Below are 20,451 nucleotides of genomic sequence, written 5' to 3' on the forward strand. Positions count from 1 at the left end.
TTAGTCAAACGATAACAAAGTGGGAAAAATTCACTGGTTTTTAAGAATTCTTCTCCGGTTTTGCAAGTCTCAAATTTCTGAAAAAGTGTCCTCTTTTTAGATTTCCAAAATATGGTAAGCCTACAATATATGAGCCCACACATTGCTCACAATGCTCAGTGATACCAGCGGGAACCTTTGAGTACACGCTGGTGATTCTTTCACACTTTAGCTTTATCCTTCATATACTTTGGAGATGTCACCATGCAATTTCGCTGTTTCATAATATAGGCTACTATGCTTTGAATATGTTACGATGTACTACTGTCGTGGATTAAGTAATGTTGCGTTGCGTAAAGTATGCGGGTTTGGTAAGTTATCTATAGAAAGATAACGTGGTGATGAGCAACTACGGCTATGACGCAACAGGTGCTTATGATGACATATGATTCCGATACCAAACCCCCCTGTGTAAGCCACTGCACAGTACGTACCAGAACAGTCGACCGCTAACCTGCAAGCAATGATGGCGAAGACGTGTTGTATCAGCACAAACCAATGTAGCCCTATAAGTTGAGTGTCTTGACGTCCTGGTGACTGCTGGGGCTGGCTTAGGGAAACGTCTAGTGCAGTAGTTCCAAATCCCACCCAACGTGGGCGATTTCACCCCCCCTCCTGTGGGTGATTTTGAGAAATAAGGGGGCTATACCACCAAAGGAAGCGATTGGGGGGCGACAATGTTAGGGCGTCCAGTGAGACATATCTATTTAACACGGCCAAAAAATGCATGCGCAGACGGCTTGTTCTGCATGACGAAAAAGTTGACGGAAAAAAGGCGAACTCAACGGAAAGCAGACGTGGAAACCGGTTTTCCGAGCACCTACTCGGAAAATGACGTTTCTTTTTTAGTCAATTCACCAGCGATCAGAGTTTGGTGAATAAATTCCCCGTTGATCTGCCCCGTTTTTCGAGTCCGTAAATATGGGGGTCGAAAATTTGTGTCGAGCTATATAGTGTTTCATGGAGCACCTGTTTAGAACCACTGATATAACGTCTATACCATGGTCACCAATTCGCGGGCATCATGCGACCCACCAGGTAATAATGTGTGGTAATAATTCAGAAAAGCACGTGATAATCTGCCTAATTCTCACCACCTGCAAACGATCTGAGAATAACCCGCCACGATCAAATCTGACTCGATATGGAGTCCTTACATATACTCCTGTCCTAAGCATTGCCAAACATCAGGTTGGACCAATGATATATTAATCATTCGGTGGGGGCTCATAAAACGGAAATATAGTAGCCTAATCATCATAACAACAGATTTTGTTGGAATTTTATCCACGCTTCTTCAATACAGTGAGTAAAATGTGATGGAACGCCAATTTCGATAGCAATACGGTGTACTCACTGCAGAGGTGGTGAGAAACTCGAAGTACTTTTACTTTTTTCAATACTCTACTTTTCCTGGGAATGGGAGCTCATAAAATGGAAATATAGTAGCCTAATCATCATAATAACAGATTTTGTTGGAATTTTATCCACGCTTCTTCAATAGAGTGAGTAAATGTAATGGAACGCCCAATTTCGATAGCAATACGGTGTATTCAGTGCAGAGGTGGTAAAAAACTCGAAGTACTTCTACTTTTTTAAATACTCTACTTTTCCTCTAGTACAGTACTTATACTTACTCAGGTAAATCTAATGTTCAGAGACTTTCTAGTTCTACTTCGTCATAATTTATGCTGTTATTTAACCAAATGATTTTCGATATTTAAAGTTACTCACGTTCTCCCAATGAGAGAGAGAAAGAGACGGAGAAATTCAGAGGGTTTTCACGGAAAGCGTGTTCTCATCGGGACGTTATATATATCTCGCTCCCGCCATCGTCGTTGCGTCCTGACTTAAATTTCACCGAACAGATGAATATACCTTGAAGTGCAAGTAACGAGGTACTTCTACTTTTCAAAGTATTTCCAATAATTTTTTCTACTAGCACTACTCCCTCAAGTGGTTACGATTTTAGACTACTTTTACTTCTACTTGACATTCGTCAGTTTTTTAGACAAAGCTAAACCTCTTACTTACAAAATTACAAATCGCTACTTCTACTTGCACTTGAATATCCAGAATGACTATACTTCGACCACCTCTAGTTCAAGGTCAAAAATAAGTACAGTATTGCCTCTATTTTGCCAAAGCAAAATTTTACGCCAATGTACAATGTAAACAACATTTTGATCCAAATGATGCTTGAAAATATTGAATATGCACAAATGTGGTACAACTTGACGTAGGGACTTAGGAAGACATGCAAATAGGCAAGTATAGGATTCATAACGAAGCTTTACGTCATGAATCAATCAGAGCCGCTTCTTTCGTAAAGTAACCAAGTACTAAGCTATATTGACTGAATATATACGCCGATGGATAATGATCATTGTCTCAAACCATGCATGACACCAGAGGTAGTCAGTAACAAAGTAAATCTACTTTTGAAGTACTCAAGTAGTTTTCATCTACTTGGGTACTTACTCGAGTATATCTAATTTCTACTACTTCTACTTCCAATATTTAGTGAACTACTTACCTATTTTTCGCTATTTTCAGTTTGTCAAGTAGAAGTAGTTTAATACTTCAAGGAGAAAGATAGCCTGAGGAATTTCGGGGCTGTTTTCACGGAGTATCAACATTTAATTTTCATAAAAGCTGAGTAAAGCCCAGAATTTTCATCTCGCTTCGCGCACAGTAGACCAATATGATTTCACGAACGTATCGTGAATATAATTTCGGTAGCGGGCTGCGTGGTTCCGTCCACACCGCATTGTCGCCCATATGAAACATCGATCGTTTTCACAACTTACTCGAGTAGTTTTAAAGTCAGTCAATTCTACTTCTACTTTCAAATAAGAAAATGTTGTTCAGTCGCTGACAAGTCGGGTGTAATAGTCGATCGACACCCCGAGATCGGAGTTTTTGAATTCTAGGCCTACCACCGTTAGGTTGTGAATACACACTCCAATAGCTACGAGTGTATTATGGGATACAACAGTCCCGTGTCGCTCATCGTCTTAAGTACGGGGTGCTGGGGTAAAAATAAGTTAAAAACCACCCATGTTGAACATTTGTACCGCGACGTATGTAGAAGCACGAATCCAGCTATCTGAACTGTCCGCATATGTCAGTTTCTAGCTTTTTGACAGTCCATGAGATAGTATTTATAACTGGTTTTCAGGACTACTTACTTACTTACTTACTTGAGTAGGAATCTACGCCAGCTAATTATACTTCTACTTTAAGTAGTTTTGGACTGCTTCTAAAAGCACTATTCGTACTTAAGTAGAATCCTGTGTTGTTACTTCTACTGAGATATAGCCTTCTTGGCTACTTTGACAACCACTGATTGACTGGCGCAGTGCCGTATATTTAGCAGCTGTCCCGATATTGCAAAATTGTTGCAAAACATGGCGAATTAGCGTAGTGGTATAATCCACAGCTGCAACTGCAACACCAATGGATTTCGGGTTCGAGTCCGGCCTAGGTCGAATCCGGAATTCCTACCTAAGCAAGCTCCTCCTCACCATCTCATCCGCGTAAGTGGTGTCTTATAAAAGCTTAGAAGTGGGCCGTGCTACACGTCGGTATCTACGGAATAAAAATGAAGAAAATTGGCCTGGTGTAAATGACCATAGTAGTCGACAAACACCAGGGATACCACATACAGTAACAATATTGTTTGCTCGCAGCATCTACCACGTTTAAAAGTGTCCCTTTTCCATTTTGAGTTGGTGACCCTGATGTATGCCTCAAATGAACATGCTGCCATAAACTAGCTTCATTATGTGTCAACCACTGAGCGTTGTTCGTTAATTCACCACTATCTGCTACATCGCGACAGATTGCGGTTCGAGTCTCGGCAGTCCACGTTCGATCTCGCTCCCCCTCCCATGTGTCGCTGTTATTACGATGTCTTCACAAAAAACAGTCCACTGAACGGCCAGATGAAGGACGAACGCAGATAAGCGAAAGAAAAGACCGAGGAAAGCGTTAAAAAGAAAGACCGCCGAAAGATCAATATCCGGCATTTGACCGAGGTGCATGTTAGATTGAATGACCACTTGGTCGTTTTAGACATTCTTCTGTCCTGTCCTCCTGTCTGTTCATTACATCTCATTGCGTGTGTTGAGCGGATTAGCCACAGACAGTGGCATAGCCAGGGAGGGGCAAAAGGGGCGATCGCCCCCCCAAAAAAAAAATTTTTGAAAAATATTCTTAAAATCAATAAATATTACAGTATTTTGGGGCAGATGAACGCATCCTAAAATTTTTCTTCGCGCATCGCGCGATTTAGAGTCCATAGATGTCTTGATTTTATCGGTTTACTGAAAAAAAAATTCCGAAAATAATCATAATTCAGTTTAGCTGCATTTTCAATTATGAGATACAACAGTACCAGTAGATACACTTGAATAGCCCGAGGTCGTTGGGTTGATTGAGTCTAGGGGTTTCAGTTCAGTATGGGGGGACTATTAGTTCCGGCAATTTCCGTTCCGGGACAGACGAAGACATAAATACGACTGGCACAGGAAAATATCGCATGTATAATGGGTAGTGATGAAATTGCCCATGGAAGTATGTACGGTCCCATGAGGTGTCCGCCCTCCCCCACAAAAAAGTTTTCTGGCTACGACCTTGGCTACGAGTGTGGGTGATCTTTTGAGTGGTGACAGCTTTCTCCGCAAGTCATGAAGTAACTACAGCAATAAATGAAAACTGTCCCGCCCGGCGCATACCTTCTAGCAACTCATAAATGGTCATGCCGTGTGCAGGACCGCAACTGCCGCACCCCAAATTCCCCAATTGGGGGGCGAGCTTGAGCCCAAGGGGAATTTTTTTCGTAAATTAACATATATTATAGAGTATTTTTTTGAAAATTTATGCAACTTTTTCAAAAAAATTTTGCGCTATACGCGATTTCAAGTTGCCAAATATCTTGATTTTTGGGTACTTTTACCCCAAGAAAAAATATGCAACATTTATAGAAATGGGCATGTCGGCGTTGGCCATAACCGCGCCACGATTTAGCAAGACATATTAAGTTTTAGGCCATGTAACATGCGACTCGGGAAGTGTACCAGAACGATCGGCAGCGAGAAAACCTTGGCCGAAAAGTACTGCCCTTATGCTGACCGAAAACTACGTTATATATACAAAATACATATAGGTTTAATTGTTCACAGGCGCCTAAATGACTGGCGCCGAATGTTCCTGTCTTGGCAATCAGAACCTCACAAGACAAATACCATCGCGCAGGGAAAAATTATATCCAGTGAAGAAATACCAATTTGAAATCGTGTGCGTCTTTTAGTTTAGTAGCCTACGTTTGGGCGATTCTATATTTTCTGATATAGCAGACAGGAGGTCACGAAATAACATCATGTTACGGAGTCACCTATTTTTTTCTTATCTTCAAGGGGGGGGGTCTTTTACGTCATCTAATTTTTCGCCCCCCAAATATTTTTTCTGGCTACGTCCTTGGCCACGGAATAAGATAAATACCAGGTTAATGGACCATATCGGTCGGAATTGGTGGGTGCCATCACACTCTTTCTATCCAGACTGCAAAATCGTATGCAGAGGCTGATTTTTTTGTTGAATAGCCTATATACAGATTCTGAAATATCGACAAGTGTAAAATCATATTTTTATGCGAATATTTCTGCATTGTTCATTCAGTGGAATACCGTATTTTACATGAATGGGGGCGGAGGTAAATGCTTGATTGATGTAGGCCTACTGCACAAAGTCGCTTCTTCTCATTCATCTTTCCATTGATGGTCGACATGACTGTTTACTATATGCTCAACTCGGCGCGTCATAGAGCTATCATGTCAATGAACATCCGTTATATTTATTTAGTTCACATCTTTTAAATCAGACGAAAATATTTGCAGGCAAATTTATGTACAATGCACAATGCACATATTGCACAACCTTCCCAGATTTACAAACTTAAACACATTCAGTGAAGCATAATATTTGTCAATGAAAGATAGCATGCAACAAAATGAAACCACAAAGTCCATGCAATGTTTAGCGCCACTGTGGTTATTTTTAATCCTCAGTAGTTCATTACCTTTGAAGCATTTCGTAATTCAGATTTAAGAGAATGAAAGAAAAGAAGTGAATTGTAGATATTACCGTCGTTATTATAGTCCTATGTTTGTTGGTAGGTGACAAGAAGAATTTGCCATTCAAACGCGTTACTGTGCGTTGGACTAGTCAAAACATGAAGCAGACATTGTTCAAAGTGAGCGATGGGTTTGCTGCATAAGGTATGCGAAGGGGATTTTACAACATATCAGTGTCAATCCTTTTCATTTACATCAAATATAACAGATTAACTCAAATTTCGACTCTTTAATAAGTTATGACATGCAATGAAATTTAAGAGTAATAGAATAGTCATAATCGTGCAGTGAAGGTTTGCAATTCGTTACCGGCCCTGTGCAGAGGGAAATCTGATATTTTTAATCTACATGTCTGCTTACAATTACATATTATTATATTATTTTTCTCAAATATGCGGAAGAGCTTCTTGGGGGTACAAAACTTCAATATACAATTGAATAGTAGGCTATATTCATATTGAAATGAACCAGATTATTTTAGGCGGACACTCGCGGAATCAAGATATTCCAAAGCTTAAATAATTTGTGAAATCTGTCGTGCATGCATATATAGGTTTTTCTGTCTCACGCGGGTGCCATGTCATGTGTATACAATTCATGCTGAGCGACAATTTCAAACTGTGCGTGACTACGATCGCAATTCTTCCTAATTCGCGTAAGTGTAAACTAAGGACTTAAGTGATCGCATTGCAGTACGGAAGTGAAGCGAATCTCGCACTGACCTAGAAAAGCATCAGAATCAAGCGAGGTTTGGCACGTCATTTGTAACAGTAATGACCACGTCTACAATGAGAAATTAGGATGGAGAATGTGGCCCGTTATCGCCATTATTAATTCAATCAAAATCGATTACATAGCTTATGCGAAATTTCACAGTTCTTCTCGATAGAGTCCTGGGTTGCGGAAGTCTAATTCAGTTGCTCCATATCCGAGATATGCGCGACGCAGACGCCAATGCTAAACGCGCAACCCAAGATTTACTCAACTTCAAGCGAGTGATCTGATCACACTGCTGGCTTTCATCACCTCGCAAGGTAACCGACAACTGCCGATGTCCTATAGAGCGTCACGCGCACTCAGATCGATATATTAGACGAAACTACAGCAGAATTGTGAAACCGATATGTACGCCGCCTGCAATGTCAACTTACAAAAGTTCAGGGGCTTTCGCGTCAAATATGCAAATGTACTTAATCACGTCACTGCCGCAAGCACGAATAGACAGTTTTTTTTTCATCGAGAGAAGGAATTCGGAGCCTAATTCGGCGGCAATATCTTTCATACGCGGAGGGAGTAGTAGTTTCGAAGCAGTATATACTTGGCCACAGCAAACGCCAGCTTATAATAGAGATTTGGTATGGCTTTAACAAGGAAGTTACGTGATTATATAGTATACTTCTTTAGATATATTAGATATACCCACTCTTGGCACTTCAAGATCACTGAGTCGGGATACTGATATTAATTCACTTTCAATAAAAGAACGAATGGGGAACGTACGTGCAGAAAGTCAGTTTTTGTTGTTTCTGTCCACGATTATCTGAAGATGTGCGCATGCATAGCGATAACTAGTAACAGGCGCAATATTTGATATTTTTTCTTAAGTTATCGCCGTATACATGTCATAAAGAGAATATTCCTAATTCCTCACACCCACATACGCAAGGATTGTAGCAACATATTTATACCGCTGCAATGGTCTCGTCCCCCGGGAGACGTGAGTTACGGGTACCAACGGAAAAACTTATGCCTTCGCTATGTCACGACCGGAAACACGTACCAATATCTTAATTCGTTGCAGTGATGAATAGTTTTTCATAACTCCGAGGCATGGATTATTACATCGGACATCGTTAATCGCCAGAAAGCGAACGAATATGTGTCAGCTAAAATGATTTACAGACCACACGCGGTTTGAAGTATACCGTGCCGCTCAAGACGATAAAAAATTAGCGACTATAATACCAAATACGCGTCAAATCGTAACTTCTCTTCGTGGCGTTTATACTCCTCAACAAATAGGTCACGACTATACGATAATTGATGTTTAAACTACGGCAATGATGTCGCGACGACGAAAATGCACGAAATATATCAATCACATTGGACATTTTCTGTGATTATGGCGCCAATACTCACTATTACCTTTTCAATGTTTGCGATGGATTCTGGTGTTGGTCATTACGCGTCATATAAGCTCGTCAATTGGCCTAACCCATTTATCATAATGATGGTATTTTATTGACGCAGCTATTCATGAAATCACTGATTAGTATCAACAGGTGTATTTATAGTTATTTGTTTGCGTTATTCATGATGCTTTTCGACTATAATGGAAAAGCTCGATGTCCTTTATTATGAATCCGTTGCTGCCGACTAGGGCTGGGCAAAATCGAGTACCTGAGTGACCCGATTCTGAATCACGTAAAATGCTTCGAATCGAGTCGAGTAATCGAGTATCACTTATTTTGACGTCATTTCAGAATATTATTTGTCAAAGTTCAAATATGTACCTTTTAAGCGACCACAAAGAATATAATGCCTGTTATCCATCATATTAAGGATACTTTGGTATTTTTTCGACAATACCTATTTCATTGCACTTGGCGATAATATTGTGGGATGATCATGACTTCGGAAATGTGCTATTTCCGGTAACGTTCGTAGCTTTGTACTTCATGTTTCGTATGCTACGATACGGCCAATCAAGGTTTCAGGACTTCAACAGTGAAATTAGTATAAACTGTAATCCTCGTTGATAAATCAACTTTCAGTGGCGAGGAGCGTATAATTTCAGTACTCGAAAAAATCGCCTTTTACTACTCGACTCGAATCATTAAAATTAAAACTCGATTCAGATTCGAGTACTCGAATCATTGTGGCCAGCCCTGCTGCCGACTTGGCCGAGCGGCCCACCTCTAGCCTTTATTAAGACACCGCTTACACGGATCAGGTGGCGAAGAGAAGCCTAGATAAACCTCCACCGTTCAGGAAGGAATTCTGGGAGTCGACCTCGGCCGGACTCGAAACCACATCCTATATAGGTGTTGCAGCTGTGGATCATACCACTACGCTATCATGCCACAGTGTATTTATGAGTTTGTATTTCTTCAATATTTAGGCTACAGAGTAGATATGCGATAGGATATGGTATCATATCGCATTATCGGGGTCGCTGGGTTGGCATCGGCTTTTCTATTGTTGAGCGTGAGCATTTCTACTGTATCGGGTGGTCACAGCAAGAGAAATGCAGCAACCGCAAAAGACACTCGCCGAACTGCAACGTCGCCGAGGCACAAAGCTCAATCGCGCAGTCGCGAGGAGGGAAAGTCACAGCGGGGCGACAGATCCAACCATAATTTCATAACCGTAAGGACCAGGAAAGGGAGATACAAGGGCAAAATACTCAATATTCTAGATGGCAAAGTGGCTGGATTTCTCGGTATGAGATACGGCAAAACCACGATCGGCGAGATGCGATTTAGAAAGCCAAGGCCTGCCGAAAAGTGGGATAAAATACGCGACGCAACATCATACCCGAATTCCTGTTTCCAATGGACTGACAACACGTTTGGTGAAGGTATCGTGCCTGGTTGCTATAAAATAGTCCCACGTGACCCATATAATGTGCATTAGGGTTGTCCAAAATTTGGAAAATCTCGAAAAAGATGCGTATCCATGTCTCATTCTGTAGATTATTGATAAGAAAAACGTCAATGAACCTGCAATAAGCTTACAGGAAAGTCGTTAACATTTGTCTAAATGCGTTTGAAAGTAGCTCCCATAGAGTGGGCGTGTCAGCGACCATAGAACGACGAGAGGACTAGTAATCACGTCTCGTGATTGGTTAATCAACTATGCTTCAATGATGACGACCACGGCGGCTTGCTGATTATGTGCATCTACTAGTTCAAGAAGTACGCTAACGCCCTAACGGCAATGATGATTCTGTAAGCGCATTGTACGTTGGTGATTATTAGGGCGGTTTTTTTTTACCTAAAAAAAAGTAAATTTTGACCTAAAAATTCAAAATTTTGACTTTTTTTGACCTAAAAAAACTGAATTTTGACCAAATTTTGACCTAACGTATGCAAATTAGGTGTTTTCCCAAATAATGTCAAAATTGTACCAGTTATCTACATTTCCGGTTGTAACTGGCTGTCCCAACGTAGTAGTTTGGCCTGAAAAAACGCTTTTGGCTTAGAAACAGGCAACTTTGTACATATAAAAAACAATATTTTACCGAAATCTGGCTCTATGAAGAATTCCAGTGGTTGCAATACGTATTATGGTGGAAATAATTTTAAAAAATTGTAGTACAACGAGAGATACTTTCCTATATTCTTGGGTAAAAAGTGCATGTCCTTACTTGCCAAGGACGTTCAACAGCAGCAGTTGTTGCCTTACAACACTCAAGTTGTGCAATGTGCATACACTACTGGTGACGCACCATGTTGCTTCATTCTGACAATGTTGTCTATTACAATTTTTCATCATGCGCTTCTCAATATAAGAATGATGCCCCAGTTAGGATATTGCGGTACGTTGACCATTGACCGTTGATGATTCAGTATGAGCAGACAATGCGCCGTTTACAACAGTAGGCCTATAAAGTAGACTACAAGCTGTAAAATATCAAATGATACGTTCACAGACAGTGCAAAATCTACGATACAAACGAAATAAAGACGTCAAAAAAATTTTGACTTTATGAACAATTTTGACAAATTTTGACCTAACGCTACAATTTTGACAAAATTTTGACAAATTTTGACATGTCAAAAAAAAACCGCCCTAGTGATTATATACTAAAATGAGACACTTGGTCATTGAATTTTTAGCGTTGAAACTAGATAACGATAGGTTCAGAACAACAATACCCTCTTGCAGGCATGATAGAGGTGAAACAGCGAATGCTTGTGAACTTATAGATCCCAGAAATACCTATCTGTTATGATTGTGATTACGCCAAGTGGTCCTGCTTTTCTGGGTGCAGTGCAGGTGAAGTATATTAGTTATCGCCAAACTGGTGCAGCACACCATGTGTCATGGATTCTGGACACAATCCTGTATGCTCAGAAGATATGTGGGCCGACCAGGTAGCTTGCATTGGGACTCTAAAGAAATGTAACTACCGCACCGCTTCAATACATTCTTTTTTATGTCCATGTCTGGTTTGATTCAAGCATTAGTCGTGATGCAGCCGGTAATGATCTAAGATTCATTATGGACATGCTAAACAATGCAAGCGAACAGTCTTTTTACTGGTCCTACCAGCATAGTCTATGCTTGCCTTTAGACCTTCTTCCGGGGCATCATTGAGGACTTAGACAGCACTCGTGGGTATGATTCATTATACTACAAGAATGTGACAAGTGCCAAGCATAAATGGCTGATTTATCCAGCCAGTACAGCTTTTAAGACTTCAATTATATAGGCTACCACGACAAGATAAGATCATGCACAGTAGTGTCAATGCCAAGTTTTTTATTTGTATTCAATCATGGAACATACCCTCTGAAGCTACAAGTTCGTTCGCCACTTGCATAAACGCCTTTGCAATATTTCTTCTCGTGTTTTTGTGCTTTCCCTCGATGAAAACAAGGCATACAGGCTACAACGGTGGCCTTCACAATAAGCCATCAAGTCATGTATTTGAAGCAGCTGTTCTTTGTTCATCATGTATTTCGTCACTCAACATGTTCTGAATTAATCTTGAATCATTATCTGCGGAGCAACCTATAATGCGCTTACAGAATCACAGCTATTACCCGACTCCTTGACCAGCTGATCAGCAAGCCGCCACCGTCGTGAGCATTGAAGCATAGCAGATTAGCCAATCAATCGCCGTGATTTCGTGATTACTAGTCTGCTTGCCGTTCTATGGTCGCTGACACGCCCACTCTACGGCAGCTACTTTCAAACGAATATAGACAAATGTTAACGACTTTGCTGTGAGATTATTGCAGGTTCATTGACGTTTTTTTTAATCTATAACCTATAAAATGAGACATGGATACGCATAAATTTTGTGATTTTCCAAATTATGGACAACCCTAATGTGCATATCAGCGACATGAATTGATGTCTTGGATAAGTGGCATCAGAAACCATCGGCCATTGAATGATACTGGTATATACACAGATAAATGTAACGTTCATGATCAAATATAATATAAACGCGATGGGAATGGGTGGAACGGGCCAGCGTTGTAACCAAGTCACAAGGCTCCGAGTCACAATTCAATCTCACTTTTATAGTTTTGACTCGAGTCAAGTCGAGTCATTTTCAATTCACCATCGAGTCCAAGTCAGCGAGCAGAGGGTCGAGTCCGAGTCATGGTATTATGACTCGAGTCAGCGTCCAAGTCATTGTGTTGACTGCTCAGTTTCCAATCAATGTCTTGTTAAACCCAATTTTTATAACTCTGTTTCGTGATAGCGAATGGTTCGCATTTATAATATACTAATTTTCCTCGCATTTTCAAGTACCAGTACCAACAGGGGAAATCTCAATAGTGCGGTTACTTTACTATTCTTCGAAACTACAATGAAATGTCGGCCTTTGCCGTCTGAGTCTCGAGCCATGCGCAATGACTCGAGTCAAGCCGAGTCATCAGAAAATCGGCCTTTGTTTAAAACACTGTATAAAACAGGTTTTAAATTAAGTGTTTTAAACAGCCATTTGTTTTAAACATGTTTGTTTTAAATCGATTTTTGTTTTAAATGCAACCCTATGAATATAGCATCAGCTGCGGCTCATGAGAAACTCTTGTAGCAATATAATAATATGTTGATTGTATCGAGAAAGTGCCGCGATCCGTTATTACAATGACCCGAAACCAACACAACAATAATGAAATATTCCTAGGGTAACCACTAATCACCAAAACAGCCGGTAACATTCTCACTCTGGGGCGGCTTTAAAAACGTGCGACAAAGTTAATTATACGTTAGGCCTGATTTAGAACACAATCACGGTGAGATTACGGGATTAGTCGAATAAATTACAATTCATAAAATGTTTATTCAACTTGATTAGTGATTTGAAATAGTCGGATTGGGTCACGGGCCCTGGAAAGCTATCGATATAAGTAAATTCAAATTACGCTCCGCTATAAGACGTATAATACAATCCCAGGCTGCCGTTGATGTCTCAATTTTGTTGTGGCGATGAAATTCAATCTCCGAGCGTTCATAAATTAATGTCCAACTAATTTCCAATTCGTCAATTATAAGAAACTGATAATATATGAATAATTTCGATTAAATTGAAGAATTGTAACTTTACGAAACATGAAACAGTCAATTGATTGTGTCAATACAAGTGTCTAATTCCGTTTTAAAAGATGCAGACTCCGTTTGTTAGCGCCACAGTCCGTTTTTTACAGCCCGCTGTGTACTTACTAATCAGTTAACTTACACTTCAGGTTATCGCGGAACGGAAATGTGGAATACCAATACAAATAAGAGTGAGGATTGCTTGTTTCTTAACGTCTGGACTCCACTTGACCGGGATTTCAATAGCAATAAATTGAAGAGTGCGGGGAAGCTACTCCCGGTAATGGTATGGATATACGGCGGCGGATTTTACAGTGGTACATCCTCACTGGACGTCTACCAGGGACAATGGCTGGCCGCGTCAGAACAGGTAGTTAAATATGTTTCTGATTTCAATTCACAATGCAATACTGCATGGTTTCGCCACGCTAGCGCAGGCTCATTTCATTCCACATTGACATCATATCTGTAAAACTATCATACACTGAGGACTGCTGTGTTACGTGTTTAGGGAACATGTAGCTGTATGACCTGTATCCATACATCATTTGCAAGTTGTCCCCGGGGAATGGAGCTATATAAATTTTCTCGGATTTTGCAACGTAAATCTATAATTCTTTGACATGGTCGCAAGATTCAATATCCATGTTTAAACGCTGTTTTATACACTGGTACGAAATATTTCAGCGACGCAAATGTGACAAAAGTATTATATAAATTTAATACCCACTACAATATCCACAAATTGGGCTGTATAATATCACTACGAGAAAGCACGCATGAATCAGGTCACTTACAACTGCAGTTGTTGCATGTTATTGTATAATAGCCACTCTCCAATTTACTGCCACACGCTCAGCTCAATAAGTAGAATTATAACGCTCCGATCTACAGACACTCTCTAACAATATATGTAATAATATGCGCCAAGTCTTGATCTTTATTAATATGTAAACAAACCTTCGGGGGATAAATCAAGGACGACGTGATGCCCGTGTTCTAATATATCTAGGGAGATGCTGTTTTATGCGGTCATGCAGACGTTGTTCTTGCTCGAGGTATCCATGACTTTTTTCGACTACAACGGTAATTTACACCACGCCTATCTTCTTCATTATGATACCGTAGTTGCCGACTTGTAGTATCAATGTCGACTTTTAGACTTTTATGAGACACTGCTTAAGGCGTGGAGTGGAGTTGTGTAATTCAATTGTATAGGCCTACTGAAATTCTGCACCTCCATAAGCGTCTTGATCTTTAATAACGACTAAATTATTTATTAAAACGCGTATAGGCCTATACAGTACCAATACAAAACACTATGAATGGTGACCGCGATGCATCTTTCTTGCGAAGTAAATTCGATAACAGCAACACGTCACGAGAATGACCGAGCCACTGTGCCATATCACTTTCGAGACATCGGCAAGATTTTATGAATCGATTTGAGGATCGATTCAAATAGAATTCCGTACGCCCCAAGATTGAGAATGACACATCTTCTCTTTGCAATCTACTTTGCCATCGATTTAAAGATCAGATATCGGGACGGACCTGGCTGCATGGACGATACTTACGGCTCTTCATGCTAATTGCAAGCGAACCGATGCTGCGATTCACAATAGTCGCATGTTATCGATTGGACCTTTGCGATACATCATTGTTCTCCATAATGGGCTATCAGGGAAATTTGTTACTGGCGATTTATATTTCCGTTCCGGATAGTTTTAATCCTTACTTGGGCTAGATTATACCAGATATTCATCATCATTGGTTTATTAGCAATTTTATCAGTTCAATACACCAATACACAGATATTAGCCTAATATGCATTATAGCCTGCCTGGCATAACCGTATCGGTTGTTACTTGTTAGATTGTGAGAATTTGGGCGTGTAAATGCAATGATCGCGTACAAGGGTCGACAATTTCTAAATTATGCAATTGTATATCCAATTAGTCAGCAGCGGTAGAGCTAAGGCCCGTCGAAAGGCATTGTCCCGCCCCCACACGAAATATATATCCGCCCTCCCAAATATTCACCCTGGATACGGTGGTAGGCGCTTTTGCACCTCGGATTTCCGTTTTTTTTTTATCGTCACCGCGTTCTCCCTGTTGCGTCACCATCTGTATGTGACCTTGTGCCTGACGATGCCAATAGTCCCAAACGCTCTCTATACGTGGCTGAATTGTCTCTGCTGTTCGAGTCCGAGAATGATGCAATCCCAGATGGATTCTTTGGTTTGAAATGTCATGGTCATATATCTTAGCATTTTAGTGACACCTGGTGTGTTAAGAGTTTTTATGAACTAGATATACCAGTAAGTGAAGGTACTGATGTAGGCTGCCACTGTTATTTCTGGAGTCAGTCAACATACCTCGTGGTATTAAAATGGTTAGATTCGCAGATCAAGGAATCGTCCACGGCCTAAAAGCAGGGATATCTAGAACTAGATATCCCTGTTTTTTTTAAATTTTTTTAGGGGTCTGGAGGAACCGCAGTAAACCTCCCCCCGTGACGCTTGTGACGAGCACTGGGGCATTACACCACAGCACTATGTGCCACAAGCGCCCGTAATAGGGCCCTAGATATCCCTGCCTAAAAGTGAAGTAAGTTCCTTCGACTTAACTCATAATAGTCGCATACAAATACTTGGCATTTTATTGGCCTTCCAGACTGATATGGATCCTAAATATTTAGGCAAATGTCCTAAAAGTCGTTGTACACTGTACAGTTGAATTTTCAACAGGTCGTCGTCGTGTCGATGAATTACCGCGTTGCTGCCTTTGGTTTTCTTGCACTGGGCATAAAAGAAGCGCCAGGAAACGTAGGATTGTGGGATCAAAATCTCGCGCTGATGTGGATTCGAGATAACATTCATCATTTCCAAGGCAACAAAGACCAAATAACGTTATTTGGAGAAAGCGCGGGCGCGGCTAGTATCAGTATGCATATCATTTCAGACAAATCAAATACTCTATTTCGGTAAGTTATTGGCATCCGCCAAAAGTGATTTGGGTTGCAACTAGAATTTTGACGGCACGTGATGCCTCATTTTCGTGTTCACGCGAAGCAGAACCTTTTAGAGGGGTTCGCACCATCCCTACCGAGTAACGAATATTCTTATGAGCAGTAAATTTTAACCTTATCAAGCTCAAGCGTATACAACTCAAAACAAAGAACTGAAATCTGTATTTAATGAGTACTCTTCTGCCATCTTTTAGTTTTATTCTGCAATTCAAAGTCCTTTGAAAACCAGCAACTATATTTGACTGTTTGTTTTCTTTTGAAAGCAATGTGACTCCGCGGTTTGCTATATTCTATTGTACTGTCACATGCAGTTGAATTCTAACGTTGACTTTCGTCAAACTTTTTTTAAACTCTTCTTACTTTCCTCATAATACTGGCCGCAAACGAGTTGTAAGCTACTCTTGAACAATTTAGTGAAACACTTGCTGTGCTGCGACGTCGGGCAAGTCGAAAGTAGACCATGAACTTGGGAAAGCGATCTAAATTATAAAAGCTGTTTTTAATTTGATGTTTATGTCTCGAATTAATTGACAAGGTTTCATCCTCTTAGATTTCGCGATTGGGAATCAAACTGAAATATATCTGGTGGGCTGGTGGTGGAAAATCAGTGCTTTAAATAACCAATGAACTTCAGATGTTCTAAATGTATTTTGTGTGGAATGGCATACGCTAGGTGGCGTGTTCCCGTTACAGGTCCATATATCAACATCACGAGAAAATATGAGAGGAACTATTCACCGGGAAAATATGTTAGAGAAATATCGCTATTGAACTATCTATATACGGAAATATGAAATTCGAATGATATCTACGATCTTCATTCATACTCTAAATTACAGAAACGCCATATTGCAAAGTGCGTCGGTTTTTAGTCCATGGGCACTCCTACCCGTTAATGAAATGAAAAGAAGAGCCAGAAAACTTGCGGACATTGTTGGGTGTGGCGATAGTAGCGCAAACGAATCGCTGGCAGATGTAGTATCATGCCTTACAGAGTATGATGCACAAGTACAGTGAACCTTGGCAATTTGAAATGGAAGTAATTATTGTGATATGTTCTTTTTCTATCAGAAACTAGCGGACGCCGAGATAGGGGCAGAAAATTTAGGCACCGCACGATTTCAGAACGCAGCTATTATCGATGAAGATTTTATCACGCGCGAGGCCGTGGACCATCTCAAAAACGGGACGTTTGCAACAGACATCAATATCCTAGCAGGCTTCAACGCAAACGAAGGCAACTATTTTCTTGTATACACAACTAACGGTTTCATGGGTCTCCAACCAGATGCGATATCTTATTCGCAATACAGAGAAGGATTAAATACGGCCCTGTGGGGCTATCCTTGGAGTCCATTTAATGAGACGGGACAACAAATAAATGAGGAAAATTCAAAAGAGTCTGTGTTGCAAGCGATTGATTTCTTGTATACCGACTTCGAAAAATCTGTATCAGATAAAACGCAGTCCCCGGACTCACCGTCAGAGAACGGATACAAAGAAGCGCTGGACCTGTCAGTTGGTGATTTGAATTTCGTGTGCCCGACGATTGAATTCATGAAAAACGCTGCCTGGATAGAGGAAATGCAAGAATATGGTTCGGGAACAAGGGAGGGTAACACAACGAAAGGAAGTAGATACTTATACCACTTTCTCCATCGAAGTTCGCAGACCCCGTGGCCCGAATGGATGGGCACTCTGCACGGGTACGAAATTGAGTTTGCGTTCGGCATATCGCTAAATGAATCGTTAAATTACACGCTTGAAGAAAAGGAGCTGGGGAGGAAAATGATGAGATATTGGTCGAACTTCGCAAAGACTGGGTATATTAACCCATTCATATTAGAATTTAGCATTCCTAAACAACTTTGTAAATACTTCAGGAATCCAAACGGAGAGTATGAGAATTCCTCATTGACTCATTGGCCGCAGTATGAAGGAAGATTGGAATCTTCACTCGTGTTTGACATAGCATCAACAGTCAAATCGAACAACCAAACAGCTGTTTTGACTTACGTGAAAGAAAAGACAAAGCATAAACAATGTCAGTTTTGGAATGATTACTACCGATATTTGTTAAAAAGTTCCCAGCAATCAGGTTAGTTTAAATGTCACTTCTATATGAACAAAATCCGTTATTATTATGATTCTTTTTAGATGTTTTCTGTACACAACAGTCAACAGGCGGATCTGTAATTGCCTTAGCAAGCCACACAGCCTGGATTTTACCAGCATTCATAGCTCTGATACAAAATGCCATATAGCCAATTCGCGCGTCAACACACACCTTTCGCCCGTACTTCACGAAGTATTGATATGAAGTTTATAGTAATTCTTTCTCAAGGAGTGAGGACATTGCAAAGTACGCATAGGATTGGATTTCACCACTATAATGTCAATGCGCACTACGCATAAACGATGTCATCGTGACACTACTACAGATATTTTCCGTCTCGGAAGAGGTGAGATAGCCTTTACGGTAATATGCTATCAATCTCTTCTGGGTGGTCGATGCTAATTCATTTATTGACGACATTTATACATGGAGAGAAATTATTTTGGAGACTTTCTTGGCATATTCAATCTAGGATATCTTGCGTAAGTAAAGAATGTTTTTGAGTGCCATTAGTCATACGAAACTCCTTGCTGATTGCGTTAGTAACGACTGAATTCGCGAGATGAAGCCATTACCTTTCGTTTTAAATTTCGTTCACAGATATAGTTATTAGTCTATTTATCGCTGCGCGACCGCCTTGTATCTTTTATTGTATTTATACTTGCGTTTTTAAAAAAGTAATAGTTAACGTAAATATGTATAAATATATATACGAACATAGCATAAAACGCACTATTGCATGATGATCAAAATATAGTTCTATCTAACCTGGGTGAACTCTTTTGCTGAACAACTGATCCTGAAGTATCTTGAAGCAATGTTACCCGTGGTTCGACACTTATTGGTATATAGTAGCGTCAGTGGTGGCTTTTGGGGTGGGCGAGGTGGGCGGAGGTCGAAGGGCCCTCCCTTTTTGGTTTTAGCGCTTTTTATCAAGGGTTATACATAGCGAATAGACGTGAAAATCCATGTACCAATCAAGAAGATGATTCCGTTCAGATGGGTCAATCATCAATTCTCAGCATGTTAGAAAATTCACATATCCCGTTAATCATCCAGTTTTTTCATGCGGTATACATAGGTATAGGCCTATTAGTATAGTCTATCCTTGTTAACATGCAATAGTAGATATGACCTAATTCAGTGCCTTGCTCAAACCTTGACGTGGTGTGCTGGCTTACTACTAATGTCAGCCGATAGCTTTCCAGATTAGTGTGGTCTATTTAGCCTGTAGCAGTTGAATCGCTATTCTATTTAGGCATGATTCAAAGCCGTGTTATAGTGTCATATACTCATACGCATCGCGGAATACCGTTCCATATGGCGCACTAATATTAAGTTGGTATGCGAAAGGAGGGTATGGGGGGGCGGAGCCCCGCATAAGCTGCGATTACATACTTATAACCCCCCCTCCGGAATTCTTGCTCAGGGCCCCCAATGGTAAGGCCACCACTGAGTTGAGCCAAAGTGAAGAAACATCATCAAACATTACCCAGCATTTTTCAGCCATACGACTCCACCATGGCTCAGTGTTGGGAGCACTCGAGGCATGACTTGAATCGAGTCAGACTCGAGTCACTTTTTCGTATGACTTGACTTGACTCGGCGTATCAGAAATGTGGATTGACTCGTGACTCGGAGCAAAACCCACGAGTCAATTTCAAGTCATCAAGTAATCAGTGTCGATAAAAATCACTGTATCTGGCATATGTTCGGATTGTTCGCGTAACGGTGGTGTAACCTGCGAGAGCGACCAATCATTCAATGATCGTGCGTTTTACTGAGCCTCCATTGTTCTCTCACAAATATATTGATCGCAAACGAAGTAATCGAAGCTTACAGCGTATA

The 20,451-nt window shown here is 40.6% G+C and overlaps 1 protein-coding gene across 1 annotated transcript; it reads left to right on the plus strand.

Annotated features, from left to right (window-relative positions):
* The first annotated feature begins 9,273 nt into the window (after nt 1–9,273).
* Nucleotides 9,274–19,375, plus strand: LOC145456134 (cholinesterase-like). Its single transcript, XM_080334196.1, has 7 exons — nt 9,274–9,756; nt 13,607–13,827; nt 16,207–16,442; nt 17,327–17,495; nt 17,559–18,310; nt 18,371–18,585; nt 18,645–19,375. Exons 1-7 carry the CDS (start codon nt 9,324–9,326, stop codon nt 18,749–18,751), a joined length of 2,133 nt encoding a protein of 710 aa, XP_080190322.1. The 5' UTR covers nt 9,274–9,323; the 3' UTR covers nt 18,752–19,375.
* Nucleotides 19,376–20,451: the final 1,076 nt, after the last annotated feature.

This window comes from Botryllus schlosseri, chromosome 14 (assembly GCF_051294905.1).
Source record: "Botryllus schlosseri isolate E-star chromosome 14, Bs_hap1, whole genome shotgun sequence".
Lineage (NCBI taxonomy): Eukaryota > Metazoa > Chordata > Ascidiacea > Stolidobranchia > Styelidae > Botryllus > Botryllus schlosseri.